Source organism: Podospora anserina, chromosome 5, assembly GCF_000226545.1.
Source record: "Podospora anserina S mat+ genomic DNA chromosome 5, supercontig 9".
Classification (NCBI taxonomy): domain Eukaryota; kingdom Fungi; phylum Ascomycota; class Sordariomycetes; order Sordariales; family Podosporaceae; genus Podospora; species Podospora anserina.
Genome location: NW_001914843.1, coordinates 614,414 through 632,294, shown reverse-complemented (window position 1 = coordinate 632,294; position 17,881 = coordinate 614,414). Strand labels below are relative to the sequence as shown.

Below are 17,881 nucleotides of genomic sequence, written 5' to 3'. Positions count from 1 at the left end.
GCTACAAATTCCACTTGACGAAAAAATCACCAACTAAACGCCCCCTTGTTGTATCGAAAAGTCGAGACATATATATCGCCTCGCTTTCCCAATGCCAAAAAGCCAAGCCAAAAACACCATACATATGTCCGGAAAATGCCAAGTCAGTCTGCCCCCCAAATTTCACTCCGTATAACGCAACACTTCAAGTAGCATCATCCTCCATCGAGCTAGAATATCCGCTCTCATCCCCTCCCGCAGTCGCAACAGAGCTTCCTGGGTGTAAAAGCATGGCCACCTTCCCAGTGCCCGAGCTCTCCATCCGGTCAGCAGGCGGACGGTGGGCATCGTCCGAAACAGCACCCACCACAGCATCCGCTCCCATATTCACATCACCGAGCTCCTCAGACTCCTCGGATTCATCCTCCTCCAAGCGAGCATCCGAGAAGTAAGGGTTGGCCCGCCTCGAAATCAAGCTCTGGGAAGTGCTGTCCTGTTCCACATCGTCATTCTCTGCCGAAGTCATGTCGATGCTTCCAGAATCCGTGTCGGACTCGTTGCTGAAAGGAGGAAGATACATGGCTGGGGGCGGCAGAGAAGCCGGCTTCAGACGAAGCATCCGTCCCTCGACATACTCGATCTGAATGGGAGAGTTGGTTCTACCCGTCCTGCTATTCCGTCGAGGTGGCAGCGGCGACGAGGTCCTCATACACTCCAGTCGACGAGCAATAACTTCCGCATTGTCCACCGACACCGACCTATCGCGCAGGTGCGTGTCCACAACGCAGTTGATTGGCCGACGGGTCACCACAACCACAGCAAAGTGGTCTTCTGGTATCACACCGCCCAGACCGCAGGGCTCGAGAGGTGTCTCGGACATCTTCGGTCGAACGAGTGCTGAGCTGTCTGACCAGGGGAACTCCATGTCGTCGTCCGTCTCTTCGTCACTGGGCAGATACTTGTCAATTTCCATGCCCAGGGTTTCCGACACAAACGGCCGGGCATCGCTGAGCGGTCGGATCACGAGAGACGACCCAGACAGGCTCCTCTGCAGCAGAGACGGTGCCGAGTCGAGCGTCGAAAAGTCCCGGCCAGTCGAGGTCATATAGGTGGTGGGTGATATGTCACCAGGATCACCCGACAGATCCGTGCAGAAAGGGGCACCGCTGTAGTAGATGATGGCACCGTCGTGTCGCCGTTTCTTGCGCTGCGTCGATCCAGAGCCACTGTACCCATACTTGGAATTTTCAAGGTTGCTATCCTCGACCTCATCCGATGCCAGGGATCCCGTGCCCTCGACCGACGTTTCTGCCGAAGAAGTTCGATGGACAAATAGAGGCTTGTAGTGGAACAAGTCGGAGCGAGAGGATGCCTGCGGGACAAATTTGGAGTCGGAATGACCGCCCTGGCCCTTCTTGAGCCTCTTGCGCTGGCCACTCTCATTGGAACCATCAGTGTCCTCGGTCATGGGGCTCTTTTGTGAGCCGTCCCCGCTGTCGCTGCTAAACTTGGTCCCATCTGTGCCTCCGCGCCATCGAATTTTCCGGCCATCTGGCGAGAGCTGGAACTTGGTGCTCTTCTCACTGACGGCGGCCCGGATGAAACCCGGGGTGACGTTGAGCATGTGCAACTGGGCGAGATTTCCGAGAAGGTTGAGATACACCCAGCCGTCCGCATCGGGTGCAACATCGTCATACTCGGTCTGTTTGGATACCAGAAACTCTTCGGGGACCAGCCCAAGATGTTGGATGTACTTTAGATTCTCGGACGGTATTTGCAATCGGTCGGGGTCCAAATCGACTGGTCTAGTTGGACGCTGTTCTGGCAGCGGGACCGAGGGAGGTGATGTGTTGTTTCCGCCTCTGCCTCCGCTTCCATTGCCATCGCCGCTTCCGTTTCCGTGACCGCCGCTCTCCGTCTGATCGCCATTGGATGTCGACGCATTATCTCTCGAACGAGTCTTCTTTTGGCTAGGATCCAGCGGCTGGATGAACGCCTCTCGCGAGGCTTCCGACATTTTGGGTGGTCCCATGACGGCATCCGGTGGTGGTGCGGGCGCCTCGAGCGACGACATGGACTGGTTCCGATGCATGTTCCTCCCGCTGATTTTGCCCGTGAATAACTGCTCGAGACGTTTGACCACCAGTTTCTTCTTCTCCTTGTCCGTCATTACCATCTGACGCGGGAGCAGACCGTCGGGGGTGTCTCGAAGGTAGTTCTCCACCTTTTGCTGCGACGACTTTGCGCGAGAACCAACAGAAGGGCGCCCGAGCGACCTCCCTATCGAGTTGGGACCGTGGGAACTAGGTCCGGTAGACATGGATGCATAGGCCGAATCCACGGGCCGCGAGTGCGAGGAAGACGATGACGCATGCTTCGAGTCCCCAGAAGAATACATGTTCTTCTTTTCTTGTCGGCTCGATTTCCTCCACGATGGTGAATCACTCGACCCCTCGAGACTGGCGGCAAAGTCTCGCAGCGTGGCCTCCAACTCGCGCTTCTTCCGCCTCGGTAGTCCGTGAATCTTGATCTCAAACAGCTTCTCCTTCTGCATCATGGGCGGCCCATACTGCTTATACCGCTTCAGTTCCTCCTTTAACCGCTTGTTCTCGATGGTCAAGTCGTCAATGACACTGCGGTAGTCATCGGCACTGCTGCTGTGGGTGACAGTTTGGCGAAGGCCGCCCTCGAACAGGTAGGGGGCATCTGGAATGACACCACCTCCGTCTCGCCCCTCGTTGGAAGAGTCGGTTTCCTTTTGGAAAAACGGTGGGTCGACGTCCATCGAGGCATCATAATGGCCGACTGGGTTGTTGTTGGAGCGATCGAACCAGGTCTTGGGATCAGTTTCATTGCTCTCTCCGGAAGAATCCCTCCTGGGCGACGCTGTGGCCTGTGGTTGCGCATGAATTTGCGGCTGTGGGTGTGAGGTGAGGGTGGACTGTTGCTTTTCATTTTCGAATCTCTTGCTGGCCTCGTGGGCCAGTCGGTGGTGGTAGAGGGTCACCGACTTCTCGGGCGTGGATCGCCGCGGCAAAGGGTGACCTAAATCAGTTGTGACTTGGTGACTTGTGTCGTCCGCCATGGGGGGCCGTTACATGCTCGACCTATTTTTTTTTTGAAGCTTGACGGCGACTTGGTCTACCGGCGCGCCCCGCAACAGTCCGCGCCGTCCCGAGGGTTCGGTCGCGTGCAACGGTGCGGTCGGTTGCGGTTGTGGTGCACACCCAGCTCTCAAGAGACCAGTGTGTGCGTGGCTGTAGAGCCGTGGCAGACAAGAGGCAATTGCGAAAAAAGGGCCTATTTAATAAGTCTCATCAGAAACGTTGCGCAGAGCTAGCTGTTGATGCTGGAACTTCGAACACTATGCAGACAGGGGGGGCTGTGGCGAAACTCGCTGAACAGGCGGCGAGGGAGCTCCGGCTGTCATGGTGTCGATCGAACGCTCTGGATTCGACACTGCTTTTCCAAAAACCGCTGCCCCAGGAGTGAATTGCTGTAAATGGTAAAATTGGCGAGGAAAGGGAAGAAGACCGGTGGAAAGCCAAGATGTGTGGTGCAGCGGGCGCGCGCGCTTTGGACAGAGTAGTGTCTTCTTCTTTTTGAGCGCTCGGAACGACTGGACTGACAAAAAAGCAGGGTGGTGGAATGCCCGGTGCGAAAGCAACAACGTTGGCCCACCATGGCAAGGCTGTGAAAATCACACTTCTAGACTTTGGCGGTTGCGGCAGAGGGAGATACAATATAGGGAAAACGTCTCCACATACCTTGATACCCTTAGGGTCGGGTGGTGTTCTTGTGTGTTGTTGAAGCTGGCGATGTCTGTCTCTATTGTTTGATGTGGTGTATTGTTGTGTGTGTGTGTGTGTGTGTGTGTGTGTGTGGCCCTGTGGTTGCGTTGAGGGCGTGTGAGGTGAGGTGTGCAGGGGGGACAACCAAGGCAGGATTCAAATGAAGCCAGAGGGCTTTGGATGGGGAAGTAGGGAGAGGGACCAGTGAGTTAACACCCCAATGGCAGGCTCCTCAGGCGACGACTCTCTGAAGATGGCCAAGGAAAGGAGGCTGCGCGCATCTCGATGGGGGTCCAGGGTCCATGGTGGGCTGCGGCCATTGTTTCTCTGGTTATTTTCCTCTCGCTTTTTGTTGCTGGCACCGCTTCACAGATGCAACACGAATTGCCCCGATCCGCGCTTCAAAGAGCACAGGTAAGGGGATCGAGGGTGATCGGTCTAGGCCTCCTCAGGGTCCTGGCTGGAGCCGCCTCTGATTGGTCATTGGCCCTCCACCAAGGAAATAAGTTGCCCGAAACAAAACGACTTGTCCCATCGCGCTGGCCCTCACCCCAAAAGCTCAAAAGCAGCTCAATTCCCACCTACAAAGCAAAGGAGAGCTACCTCCGGATGCCTTCCTTTTTCTGTGCTTCTTCACTACATTTTTGATTTTGTTTGGACTTCTACTTCCTCTTCTAAGCTGATTCCCGACACAGCACACCGTTGGCCACCATGTCTTTCTGCTACCACACTACCGCGTGACTTGGCCCGCTCGAGACACACCGCGGGGTCATTCAACAAATATTCTTCGATTGTCTTCGATGAGAACGAAACTCCGCTTTCCTACTGGCCCAAAAGTTTCATCGGTTATGAGGTCAGCCCACGACGTTTCTCGACGAAGCATCATCTTTCGGTCTTCTAGCGTCTGTGTACTATCCGACAGGTATCAATCAACGACTCTCGGTCCGCTGTTCGGATCGGTTCATCTCTCGACTGCATTAAATAAAAAAAAACATCAACGATACACTGCTGTGTCCTACCCTACATACACTACCCAATCCAGTCGTCATAACTTCGCCGAACTTCACGGGGACGCGGACTGCAACTGCGCTGTGTGGCTATTCGGTGGGGACTGCTGCACCGGCAGGCGGTTTCTCGAGATCTTGTTTTTGCCCTGTCATCGGCCCGTAGAGTGAACCCTCCGTGCCCTCACAGCACACGCCAGGTGATGCATGAACAGCACGCATCCATGTTTGGACGACTCTCGCGGGGGTCAGGGTCGTATGTGAGGCCCATGTTTGAGGAACCCTTTCAGGAACCTTCGATTGCGGCGCCAGTCATAAGTCTATCACGAGCTTTTCCGCTCCATCGCCGGGCACAAGCAAGACAACGGCTACACCAGGTCCTGAGGTTGTCACCCCAGACGTCAATAAACGGCAATTCTGCCCGTATGTTCTCTGGACAGGAGACTGAGGCGGGCTGTGAACAACGCGCCCTGACAGGCCCGGAGAATGGTCCAGAGGTCCGACCAGTGCTGCTCCGGCCACCAGTCACCTCACCACCTCGCACATGCTGACATGTTACCCCGCGAACACGCTGCAGGGCCCATGCTGGTCTCTGTTCGCGGCAGGGATATTATAATGGACTGACTACTAATTATGACGTCAATTGTGACGGTTAGTGTTTCTGCGCTAGTGGCCGTAATGCAACTGCCGCTGCTCTGTTCTGCTCTGTTGTCAAACTCTGTGGAGACAAAAAGAGTCAAGATCGTGATCTATGCAGTGAACCGACAACTCTTCTGTGCGCTTTTTTCTGTGGTTAATCTTTGGTAATAACAGTGGTTTCCCTGTCTCCAAAAAGACAACCGAGATGGGCTTTCGAAAATATCGCTCGAGGCGTTGGGGAATTGTGGGCCTAATAGTGGCCTCCAATGACAACTCGAGCTCGCAGCAGCCGTCCGCCTCCCCGGGTCTCAATTGGGGTCTCAATTGGGGTCTCAATTGTCGCACCTTCTGTCGATCACTTGGACCCTGAATGGAGATCAGGGCAGCTCGGAATCTTTCATTGACGAACGAGATCTGGTACGCTTTTCCGATCCAGGAATATGTCACTATGTGAATTGATGAGTGATAGGGCGCTTCATCTCGCGATTTGACAGTTTCTCATTCTCTCCAAACACACCAGTGGATTGCTGCGTATACCCTACCGGAAGTCGACCGGTCCGGGCCGAGCTAGCGTCTTCCTTTTGCCATCCACAGCGCCATTGTTCCCTGAAGATCAGCGGAAACACGAGCGCCACTATCTAATCCATCATGGTAAAACGTCGACAAGCCCTTTTGAAGCACTTCAAGAGCTTCGTGATCAGCCCTACGTATTATTCTCCTCCGATCGTGCCACCGGTGGCGATACAACTGATGTCCCGCGGCCGCCAGCCCACAACCACCACAAACCACGGAACATTTGCTCCCGGAAACGGTTTTCGAGTGAAATCTCAATTCTAGGCCTTCGTGACCCTCAACCCATAAGCTTCCTGTGCCGCCAAAGGGGACTGTTACACTAAAACAGCTGGCCAGGAAGACATCGTCGATGTCTACCTGCAGTCACTACCAACCTGCATCGACCGAATCGGATTATGTCGGACTTGTCAACCATCATACCATGCTCGAAGAAGATGGGGCGTTTGCACCTGCCGTGTGGCTGCTGTGAGACGGAACTATGACAACTGACAGATTCAACCCGGCCATCTTTCCGGCTCCTCTCCTTCGCCATTCTCCAGTAGCCCAGCATGCGGGCTTTCTAGCCAGGCAACTGTACCCCGTCGCCATCTCCAATATCAACCTTGAACGAAATCACCTCCTCCCTCTCGGCCTCCAATCGCACAAGAAGCCTCGTACAAAACCCAACCCGGTTCCCATTCCCGTTAGGTTTCCAAGTTCCTCTCTCCTCGCTACCTAGCGTGAAGATACGGGACAAAACCGAGCTAGCTCACGGCGAACGATGCCTAACCCGCTACCGCGATGACCAAAACCTTCACAAGCGAGAGCCCACAGGTCCCTGCATCGTGATATCGTATGGGTCATTAGGGTCTTGCGGCAAGAAACGGAGCCCGCCACGTGGTTCACCCTTTGGGCGCCCATCGGAGTATTGTATGAGGGATCGTGATAGAAAGGGGAGTGTGGGAAGTGGTTTTGGGGACCCTTATCCCGTGCTTTTTCCGCGCCCCCCCTCTACCTCCGCTTCCGTTGATACTCAAGCAAGGAAGCTACGTCGGCACATCAGCTCACTTCCAGTCATGCGGGCTCAATGCCCTACCTTCAAGTGAAACCAAGGAGGTTTAACAAAAAAAAGGCCACTGGGTAAGGTGAGCGTGGGCAGATTTCCGGACGAATGAGAGTCATCTGTCCGAAGTTCTATGGATGATGGGCCTATCTGGGGGGAGCTTGATAGAACTCTGTTCCCGAAAAGCTCCTCTCTACCTGGTCAGATTGAAATATCAAAACTTGACAGAAGACGCCACAAGATTGGGATTGAGGCGGGTATTTGACGAGCCAGGCTGCGTTCTCGCTCATCACGATCCTTCTTGTCCTGAAAGAATCATGTACCAACTTTTCTTGTTTTTTTTTTGGTGGTTTTTTTTGGGGGGGGTTTTTTTGGCTCCCAAATTTCCGCATGTGATATTACTTGTCTACCTACCTACATACGAAAACCACAAAACAGCCGTGCATAAATTCCGTTCCAAAGGTGAGCTTACCAAGCCCGCTCCCAAGACTTCCCGCAAAACCTCCGCTGGCAGCCAAGGGACAATCTCGCCATGCCCACCGAAAAGCCTCCTAGAGTTTCCAAGATAAGTTTGTCTCACTCATCAGTTTGAAATTCCTCACAGTGTTAGAGGTGTATACAACCTACCTACCTACCCTTCCTGTATTAGGTTGACTGACTCCGGTCACAAAACAAAACCATGACGGGAACAGCCACGCTATATTTACTCGGGCCAGCTGTCTTTTTCGGTTTGTATCCCAAGGGATAAAGGTGTGTCAGTCAGATCGGTGGAAAGAGGACAAGATCGGTTTCCCGCTCGATGCCGCTGGTTAGACGCGATGGGGGAGGAAAGATGGTGCATTGGTAAAAAGGGGGCACCTTATCGTAGCTATCCTCACTGGGCCACGGGCGTTAAAACGACAGTGAGTGATGCGAGATGGGAGAGATTACATGACATGATTTGATCCATTCTTGACACATACTGGCGTTGAAGTGTATCATGACAAGTGGTGTCTACATTCTCATTTGGCGGATGTACTCTACGGTGTCCCCTCACAATGCCAACCCACCACAAAGTTCCACTGTCACAGAATACACAAACCAAATCCAATGCTTCATATTCCATGTAAACCTCACAAAAATGACAAAACTCAACTTCAATTCTCGACACCGGTTTCTAATGAAGTATCTGATGCAATGCTATAGTCTACTCCCACACAGTAATGCTCCCAAACACTACCCCCTCATCAATGCAAACCCATTCACCCACCCTCACACTCTCTCACTTCCTAAAAGTAGCCGACCTCCCCGCCCTCTCATAATTCCTATTCCTCACCCCCTTCAAATCCGACCCCGTCTTCGCAGCATACGGATCAAAGACCTTCTCCTTCTTCCCCTTCTTCCCCTTCCTCTTGTCATCAAACTCCGACCTCGCCCCCCCGTCAGCCTTGAGCACAGAAGCAGCCTTGCTGTAATCAAACGCCTCCTCCTCCTCCACCACCACCTCCTCTTCCTCCTGCTGTTGCTCCTGTGCCTTGGCAGCCCTCTTAGCAGCCTTCCTAGCCTTCCGCTCGGCCCTCTTCGCCTCCCTCCTCGCCTCCTCATCCACTTCCGCTTCCTTTTCCTCCCCCTCTTCAGCCTGCTCCTGTGCAGCCGCCTCCCGCTTAGCCTTCTTAGCAGCCTTCCTTCTGAGTTTCTTCTCCTGCTTAGCAGTCTTCTTCGCCGCCTCGACATCACCCTCTTCCGAGTCATCTTCTTGTTCACCATCTGCAGGGGTGGTGGCATCCTCCATTTCCACATCCTCCTCAACATCTTCCTCATCCTCCACTTGCTCCTCCGGACCAGAGTACACATCCGCCTCGCTCGCCTTGCGCTTTCTCCCCGTCTTGAGTGTAAACTCCTGATTCTCCTGCTCCTGCTCCTCCTGACCATAAACCTCAGCAGCAGACTTGAGCACTGGAACCCTCTCCTCCACATCACCACCCCCAACCTCCTCCTCCTCTTGCGCAGCGCTATAGTAAAGAGGAAGCTCCAGCACCTCATCATCCTCACCCTCCTTCTTCGCCCCCTTATCCTCCCAAGCCGAACTCAACGGCACACTCCCCCACAACTGCGACTTCTCACTCCTCAACTCCTTAATATCCACCGCCTCCTCCTTCTGCACCTTGGGCACAACCTGCGCCTGCGCCAAACCACTCCCCCCACTAAGAAACTGCAACAAACTCACCCCCCCGGCAAGCCCCTTCTCCCTCCCCTCCTGCACAACCCCAAACAACTCGTCCAGCCTTCCCTTCAAATTCCTCGCGTGCCCATCCAGCAAGCTCCAAAGGGCCTTCTTGTCACTAGGCATAACCCTCACAATCTCCGCCATGACATGCTCCTTCATCACAAACCCCGTGCTCTCGTCCTCTTCCCTTGCCGTCTTATCCCTCCAGTTCCACAACGCCCTAAAAACCGCAAACTCCTCCTTGTTGTAGACATAACTCGACCTCGCAAGGTAGTTATACCACCCCCGATCCCCCAGCCCAGTCTCCTCGTCAAAAGCAGGGTTCTCGTACCTAGACAAAGCAGTCTTCTTGGACTTGGCAATCACCCGCTCAATCGGCTTCCCATCCGGATGGACAGTGTGCGCCGCGGCAGCAAGATCATTCCGGATCATGTCGTAGACATAAAGCAAGTAATGCGTATCAGCCCGGGCATAATACAGCATCTCCGCCGGCAACGGCCTTTGCAACGTCATCATTAGCTTTTCCCCTTTCTTCAAACCCATCATCATCACCACCATGTACTCACCTAATCCTCCAATCAGCCAGCTGCCACCTCTTATCCGCCTCAAACCCCACAAACTTCTTCAGCAAAAACGCCAAACTCCCCCCCCCATACCCCAACACAGTCGACGCATGATGCGTGTCAAACAACCCCACCACGTACACCCCCAAGTCCCTCTGCAGCCACACCACATCCATAAACGCCCCATGGAAAACCTTCACAATCCCCGGGTCAGCAAAAACCTCATTCAGCACCTCCAACCTGTGCCTCCACGGCACCAAAGTGTCCACAATCCAATCCTTCTCCCTCGTGCTGATCTGCATGAGCGACAATAGACCCGTATAAGTCCGAAAGTCGTGATGCGTCCAAATCAATCGCAATCTCCCTCGCCTTCTTACAACTCCTCGACCATCTCCAGCACTCCCTCCCACGTGTCCACCCAAATCGGCTTGGTGCTCTCGACGTCGAGGTACTTGATCGGCTCTCTTGACTCGAACACATGGCTGGGGTATTTCATCGCTTCGATTTCGGGCTGGTAAGGATTCTGGTATCTGAGGGGTCTGTTAGTTTTCTTTTTTGGGAAAAATTACAGAGACATAATTGGACAAAATGCTCGAGGGGACCAAGTCCAAAACTTTGAGCGGAAAAATCCCTTGGAGCCTTTTTAATAGCCTGTTGAAGAGTGTTGCCGGGAGCTTCCTCAGAGACATCCCTGGGGACCTCCTTTGGCGATTCCGTAAGAAGCTCCAGAAGGTTCCCATGGGAATCCACATTAGGGAATCCTTCAAATATCTCCTCCGAAGGGTCCTCAGGAACCCCTTCGGAAGTTTTCTCTGGAAACCTCCGCAGACGCCGTCACAGCTTGCTGATATGTTTTGTCCCGCATCTTCTGTCTCCAGCGCCAGTTTCCCACAGCCTTTCGGCTTCTGGGCTGGGTGGCCAGACGCGGTTCTTCTTGATCGGCCTCCTTTTCTTGGACAGAACTATCCACCGGGGGTACCGGAGAAACTAGGGAATTCTTGAAAAGGGACGGGGGTTCATACTGGGTAGTGTGCTCTTCATTGAGAAAGGTGTTGAAAGACTGCTCCAACGGAACAATCGCATGTGGCTTCTTCGTCAAGATGGGCTTCCACGGCCCCTTGTCAAAGTTATTGGGCTTCTTCTCGAACCCATTCTGGGGCTTGACAATGTTGGCGCGCTTGAGAGACCAGTCGAGCGGCGCCGTCGATTTCGATCGCTTGGGGTCGCGGCCCTGTGAAGGAGGAGGTTAGAGTGACACGGTAAAACATGTACAGAACAAAAAAAAAACATACTTCTTCGACAGTGGGCGCATTCTTTCTCTTGATCAAACCGGTGTACTCGTCAAGGCAGGTGTCGGCCTTCTCAAGGAACGAATCGATCACGTCGACGATGCCTCTCCACTTGATCTCGATATCGTCGATATCCTCCAGCTTGGTCGTCGACTGTCCCGTCACCTTGGAGGAAGACTTGAGCAACCCGTTGACCAAGCCCAGCATGCGATCGGCGGTCTTGTCGAGCTTGTCGCCGACGGATGGGCGGACGGTGCGCTGGAATTGGAGATCCTCGTTTGCGACGACGCCGGCTGATCGAGTGACGGTGACGAGGGCGGGTTGGATGGTCTCTCGGAGAGAGTTGTAATCTTGTGATGACTCCATCCTGTTGTCGATGTCGCAAACGGTCCTGCCTTTTGCCAGTGATGGGGTGGTTGTCTTGCGCAGCAGGTGGTGGCTTTCTGGTTGTTTTCAAAACGGGCAGTCCTGAACTTTTCGGTGGATCCGCTTTGGCAGGGTGGATGCGACGCTAAGCGGCTTTGAGAGTAGCGTGGTACTTGTAATTGCTGGGATTTATTGCTGTCTCCGAAAGTACCCTCAAAAGAGGTGTGTGGCCGATAAGATAAGATCCTGGCTCTCCTCTCTCGCTTGGCAATTGGAGGTCACCTCACATGTGTTGGAGTTTTGGTGGCGTTTAAGAGTGATGAGATGTCAAGGAAGATTTGAAGTTCCAACTTGCAAAGCCGAAGTTTTATTTGGGAGAAAATCAGAGTCGCTACCTAAGCTTCCTTCCATTCGATAGCAACTTGGCCCAAGCTTTTCCTCTGTTGGGAGTTCTTCTGGAGTCACGAGTTCACCTATATCGAGACTGCCGGCAGGCCGCCGAAACACGCGGCATCGTTTCCTGGATTTACCATCGCAGTGCAATACATCCAGGCGCAACACGGCTCTGTCATTTCAAAAATCCCTTAGCATTGCTTCATTGTTCTTTCTACCGAGGTCTGGGGCCTATTCAAAATGTCTCAATCACTTGCCCCAGAATGCAACGAGCTGAAAGAGTAAGTCCGTCTCATAGGGCCGTGTGTATCATTCATGGTCACCGCTAACGGTTGATTTGCTCAGACGCTACGACACCTGCTTCTTGAAATGGTACAGCGAAAGTAGGCACGCCCTGCCCAACCATGGAAAGACGAACGACTGATGAATATTTAGAGTACCTGAGGGGGATCAGTACCTCGGACAATAACGAATGCGCCACCATGTTTAAGGAGTACAACGTATGCTTGAAGGTATGATGGACCGTCTGAAAACTTTGGTGGATTTATGACGGGCTAACATTACACAGCGCGCACTCAAGGAACGGGGGATAGACAAGTTGCTGGACGAGGCCCGCGAAGACTTTAAAGAGAATGATGCAACGCTGCTGGGGAAGAAGAAGTGTAAGTGCCTTCACCTCTGTATCACTCCTGACTTTTCTGACACAGGCTTTTTTAGAGAGAGTGGTTCAAACCATATGATCCTGATCTTAATCACTTGTACATGTGTAGAATAAAATGTATACGGTGCCATATAGGTCCTCAACCTGGAGTCTATTGATGTTACCCACCCACTCAGTGATCTGCCACACACCTGTTTGGTGTCAGATGTAAATACAGTCCCCTGTGTCCATATCGTATACACGGAAGTCTACATCTTCATAGAAAACTGTGCCACCGTCGTTGACCACCACATCGGAGACTCGGATTCAAAGCAGGTGGCTGTCTGTCCCGCGCCGCCAGGAAAAGGAGATAAGTGGGGCACGGTTCATGGGAATGTGCGGGCTCTGATTGGCGATTGGAGACACGGTGATGGGGCTTTTTGTTGAAATGATCAGATGCACCATCGATCGAAGAGACGCAGAGAGTCTGGAACAAGCTTCGTCGCAAGCCCCAAGCAATTTGGCGGCCTTCATCCGACCTTGCCAGCTCCACTTGCTTGCCTCTTTAAGCTTCACACGCCCGCCCGCCGAGCCCTCGTTTTCCCCAGATACCGGTACCCCCAGCCACAGCATTTGGTCCCGTCAACTGACGACAGACAAGACGTCCGGCACATACATACACAGTATCCTGGCAGCAGCAGCGCGACAAGTCTATCCGTAGATCAACAAACAACACTGCACACGCACAGCCCACGACAAACTCCCCAAGGCATGCTCCGCCGGTAGCACACCACCACCACCACGCGATTCTATGCACCCCTTTTCCGTCTTGACACTCGGCATCTTCGTAGCTGGCTACATCACCGCCCGATGGGACCTGGTCACTCGCCTCTATGAGCTTGCCATCTTTGCTTGGGATTACGGAGTGGTTGTAATGCTCGCCCACCCCCTCTTCCCCCTTCGTCTACGCTTAAGCCCCCCCGCCTCGTTATCTAACCTGCGCACGTCTGCACAGTCTCGAGCCGCCAAAGGCTTTGCCGCGCTTTCACTTGTGTTCCTGCTCATCTTTATACCCGTGGAACGTCTCGCAGCCCGGGAGTCGACTCTCGTACGACGCCTGCCCCTCCTCAACACTGGAAAAGACTTTGCTGATCAACACTGTCCAGCACCCGCGAGCACCCGGATCCGGCGTATCGGCCAGAGAGCAGTTGAGAAGACGGGGATCTTTCTAGGTGGCCTCGCGCCTTGTTGTCTGTCATGCCAGAGAATGATGGCTTGATGCGCATATTCTGGCCGGCCGACCTGCCACGATCCGACCTGAGGGGTGTGGTGGTGGGGTGGAGGAACTCGGCCCTGGACGTGTTTGTGCTGGCCATTCTGGAAGAGGTGGAGGTGGGTTTATAACGCTCGACAAAAAAGGATGGAGAAAGCTGACATCTTGGCCAGCCCCGAAACGTCGACAGCGCCTTGAAGCTTGGCACCCTCACGCGAAACGCGCCCCATCCAGTAAGCCGCATCTATGAGCTGTGCGGGCAGTCGTCTCTGCATATTTTGGGACTGTCGAATACTTCAGACGACGTACAGATCGACCCATCATGGATCCGAGCGACGACCGGGCCGAGCATACGTGTACCGATAATCACATGCGCCAGGGCCTCGAATATTCAGATCATACTCTTCGAACGACCTTTTCCCGGAAGGATGCAGTACATCTCCTTGAGTCCCATAGCTCTGGCCCTGGGCGACAAGCATGAGACATTCAGGATCGGTCTTTCAGACGGCGCCGAGGAGGCCGACGAACGAGAGGAGCGGCTCAAAAAGGAGAAGAAGAAAAAACTGGTCGAGAAATTGAAGCAACACTCTATATTCAAGCGGACCCCGTCGGCCAAAGAGAGAGCGCTGCCCAAAATTGTGAATCAAATCAACTGGGCGCGGGAGCTCGAGAAGCTGATGCAGAAGAATGTCTCGAGGATAGGAACAAGGCCCAAGAGAAGTTTGAGTGTGTCTGAGAGGGTTGTTGAATCGGCGACCACCATGCGAGACATAATTCTGGTATGGCTATGGAACTTGGTGACGGTCTATGTCCTGCCCGTTATCAAGAAGCTGTTCGTGATGGGGTTGATGGCGCATCGGATAGCTGCCGAGGTGCTCTTGACGGTGCTCGAGTGGCGGGCTCGACCAAAATATGCTGCGCTGAAGGACATATCTGCCACAGCCCAGCAAGTCGAGATTCGGCTTCAGCAGTTTTGCTACTGGCCGATGCAGTATGTAACACTGCGGCTTAGGAAAAACGACTGGGAGAGTGTTACCACCAGCCATCCCGACTACATTCGCTTCTACAACAGCTTGTGGTTGGTAGCCAATGATGTTATTATTGGTATTGCGTTGGGGTCATACGTCATCGACAATTCCAGCTGGCTTGCGGATGAGATCAGCCACCTCTTGACGCAGTACACGGTCGAGGCTCTGCAGAGCAGTATTTCGTGGCTCATGGGATGGCCAGCGGGGCTGAAGCTCAACAGCGAACTGGCGTTGTTTCTAGGGGATTTGTTTCTGTGGGTTATTGAGTACTGGTCCAGTGAGTATTCTGTGCTCAACCATCCCATCTCATCCCGTCACTAACCTTCACAGGTTGTATTGAGACTCTCCGTCCGGTTCTACCTCACATGATTTGGTTTATTGGTTTCTCCAGCTTTGCCGGAGCCAGCATGCCAATCGCCTTGTTCTCGGATCTGACATCGATCTTGACGATACACATTTATTCGTTCTACTTGGCATCTGCGAGGATCTACCATTGGCAGCTCAACATCCTGATCTCGCTCTTCCACCTATTTCGCGGCAAGAAGCACAATGTACTGAGGAACCGCATCGACTCGTGCGACTACGACCTGGATCAGCTGCTCGTTGGCACCATTCTTTTCACCTTGCTCTTCTTTTTGCTTCCAACCGTGGTGGTATTCTACCTTAATTTTGCCATCGCCCGCATGGTCATCATATCGCTCAAGGCGGTTTTCGATACCATGCTTTCATTTTTGAATCACTTTCCACTTTTTGCGCTTATGTTGAGGATCAAAGACCCTGGGAGGTTACCAGGTATGTTCTTATGCTCTACATCATGGTTTTGCAGTGTGCTGACTGGAGTTTGTAGGCGGAATTCGTTTTGAACTTCGAGATACCCAAGAAATTAGACACGGCGTTAATGACACGACGAAACCAATACCTTCGACTTCTGTAATTCACTTGAAGGTAGGCTTTTATCTCTCGGTTATTCTGCCTGGCTTTGAAACTGACACGATGATCAGTCCATACCCCTGAGCTTCAAAGCCATGTTCCATCAATACTTTCAGATGGGACACCGCATCCGAAAACACTACTTGTCCCCGCGCGTATTGCTCTGCCTACTCACAGGCAAATTTGTGCCACCGCTTGATCGCAGAAACTTGTACAGTCTGCAGTACAGCATGCTTCCAGCACGCAGAGCCGGCATCATGGAGATGTGGGACGCGGTCAACTCGCTGCCGTCTCCAAAGCGGAGAACGGCACCGCTGTATATACCCGCACTGGCCAACGGGAGGAGATATCCGAGTAACTCTGGCGGTGGGAGGTCACGAAGTTATGGGTAGGGCAAGCATGCGGTATAGGTAGAAAAAAGGCTGGGGTAGGTTATATAGGTTTTCTCTAGAAATATATATATATATATGAATATATATAATACGCGGCAATAGAAAGCGTAATGTATGAATCGCACACACACGTACACATATAATTCGGAACTTTTTCACCGATGTTGCCGTATTCCGGCTGCTTTGCTTGCTTGACCGACTGTTTGTGTCGGGGGAATTTTCGGTATCTGATGAAAAGTCTAGATCGACGGCCACGTAGGTAATGGAGACATGGAGTATGCAGGTATGAGGTAAGTTTTATGGATTAGGTAGATAAGGTTGGGGTATATGTATCATGAGGCCAGGTTGGGTCATGAAGGGAGATGTCAGGCGTTAGGGGGTGGTTTAAAAAGAACCAGAAAACATAGCCAAGCCATCTGCCACAAATGACGGACCGTTTGATGATGGGGGACCACCAACCAGTAGTGTAAATGAAAGGAAAATAATCCGAGCACATGGCGAGATCTCGCATTGTAACGATGTAATCAAGATCTCTTCGAGGTTAGGGGTCAGGGGGGCTTCACCTCACCGACATCTTTGAGCTGAAGAGAAAGGGGTCGTTCGAGACCGACTTTTCGAAAGTGTGCTGCCAAGACTACCCCACCAATGCAATCAATAGCTTCCCCGGGGTATCTCCAGATTTAGTACTCCCCACCTTGTTGATGCCTTCCCCATTTCCTGGGTCCCAGTCATCACCCCCTTCCCTGGTTTGGGGGAGGGAGAGGGTAGGTATATTTTGGTGCCTGGCATGTGCTGCCGGGTTGATTCTTGAACTGTGTTGTTTCAACTTTTGTTGCCTCACGACTTTCTTGACTCGTGACTTTTATTTTCGTCTCCTTAACATTTTGTATTTTGACTTGTCACGCCCGAACGAAGAACCACCCACTCGCATCATTTGGAGACTACCAGGCGGTTTGGCTTTGGGACCTGTGTCACAACTCTATTCTTGAACCGACGACACCGTTACCTGTCATCTGGTCTGTCTCAACCGCCGCCGGAGAAAGCCACAGACGTATATCAACCAGCGTTTTATTGAGGGGATCGTCATTGATCATTTTGGGAGAATACACACACACACACACACACACACATATATATATATATATATAAAGGTTCGTTTCTCTCATGATGTGATCGTCTGATGTTGTGGTCTTTGCCGAAACACAACCAACACTTTCACATCATCTGTTGATATCACACCACTCAACTAACACGGCCATGCACCACCCACCCCTCAGCAGAAGCCAACTTTTTTTTCTTCCCAGATACAACAACAGGGTTATTCATCAACCCAGTCCACCCAAGCACCATCAGGATGATCAACATGGCCCACCAAGAAGACGCCAAAGAGCGCTTCTACCGCAACTTTCGCATGCAGCAAGCCAACATCCAAGAACAAATCACTCACCTCCCCTCCATCGCCCCCGTCGCCGGCGAGCGCCAGGATGCCACAGAGGTGATCCTGACCAACATTTCCCGCCTGACCAACGATGTGAGGGACGCTACGCATTTTCTGCCGGCGTACGATCATAGGGTGTACACCGACGCGGTGAACACCCTCCGGAAAGAGCTGGATGAGACGACGGCGAAGCTCGCGCCCAAGAGTCGGTTTCAGTTCCGGCCGAGACCGCCGGCGGCGGTTGATGGTGATGATGCCCCGAAGAGTGATTCCCGCCGGTTGGTGAACAACAGGGATGGGACCAAGGGGGAGAAGACAAATGGCCAGCCACCGAT

At 52.9% G+C, this 17,881-nt stretch overlaps 5 protein-coding genes across 5 annotated transcripts; 2 read left to right on the top strand and 3 right to left on the bottom strand.

Moving 5' to 3' along the window:
• Positions 1-184: 184 nt before the first annotated feature.
• On the bottom strand, positions 185-3,073 carry PODANS_5_9200 (uncharacterized protein; the record flags this gene model as incomplete). Its single annotated transcript, XM_001904703.1, has 1 exon — positions 185-3,073. A coding segment is annotated over one exon (2,889 nt), but the record flags the coding sequence as incomplete, so codon positions are not given.
• A 5,216-nt stretch (positions 3,074-8,289) lies between these two features.
• On the bottom strand, positions 8,290-10,293 carry PODANS_5_9190 (uncharacterized protein; the record flags this gene model as incomplete). The annotated part of the gene is made up of 3 exons (XM_001904702.1): positions 8,290-9,733; positions 9,801-10,157; positions 10,208-10,293. 3 exons carry the CDS (start codon positions 10,291-10,293, stop codon positions 8,290-8,292), a joined length of 1,887 nt encoding a protein of 628 aa, XP_001904737.1.
• Positions 10,294-10,584: 291 nt separating this feature from the next.
• On the bottom strand, positions 10,585-11,452 carry PODANS_5_9180 (uncharacterized protein; the record flags this gene model as incomplete). The annotated part of the gene is made up of 2 exons (XM_001904701.1): positions 10,585-11,028; positions 11,090-11,452. 2 exons carry the CDS (start codon positions 11,450-11,452, stop codon positions 10,585-10,587), a joined length of 807 nt encoding a protein of 268 aa, XP_001904736.1.
• Positions 11,453-13,296: 1,844 nt separating this feature from the next.
• Positions 13,297-16,108, top strand: PODANS_5_9170 (uncharacterized protein; the record flags this gene model as incomplete). The annotated part of the gene is given in 8 exon segments (XM_001904700.1): positions 13,297-13,416; positions 13,501-13,593; positions 13,652-13,714; positions 13,734-13,877; positions 13,932-15,063; positions 15,117-15,578; positions 15,634-15,731; positions 15,788-16,108. 8 exon segments carry the CDS (start codon positions 13,297-13,299, stop codon positions 16,106-16,108), a joined length of 2,433 nt encoding a protein of 810 aa, XP_001904735.1.
• Positions 16,109-17,462: 1,354 nt separating this feature from the next.
• Positions 17,463-17,879, top strand: PODANS_5_9160 (uncharacterized protein; the record flags this gene model as incomplete). The annotated part of the gene is made up of 1 exon (XM_001904699.1): positions 17,463-17,879. A coding segment is annotated over one exon (417 nt), but the record flags the coding sequence as incomplete, so codon positions are not given.
• Between the last annotated feature and the right edge of the window lie 2 nt (positions 17,880-17,881).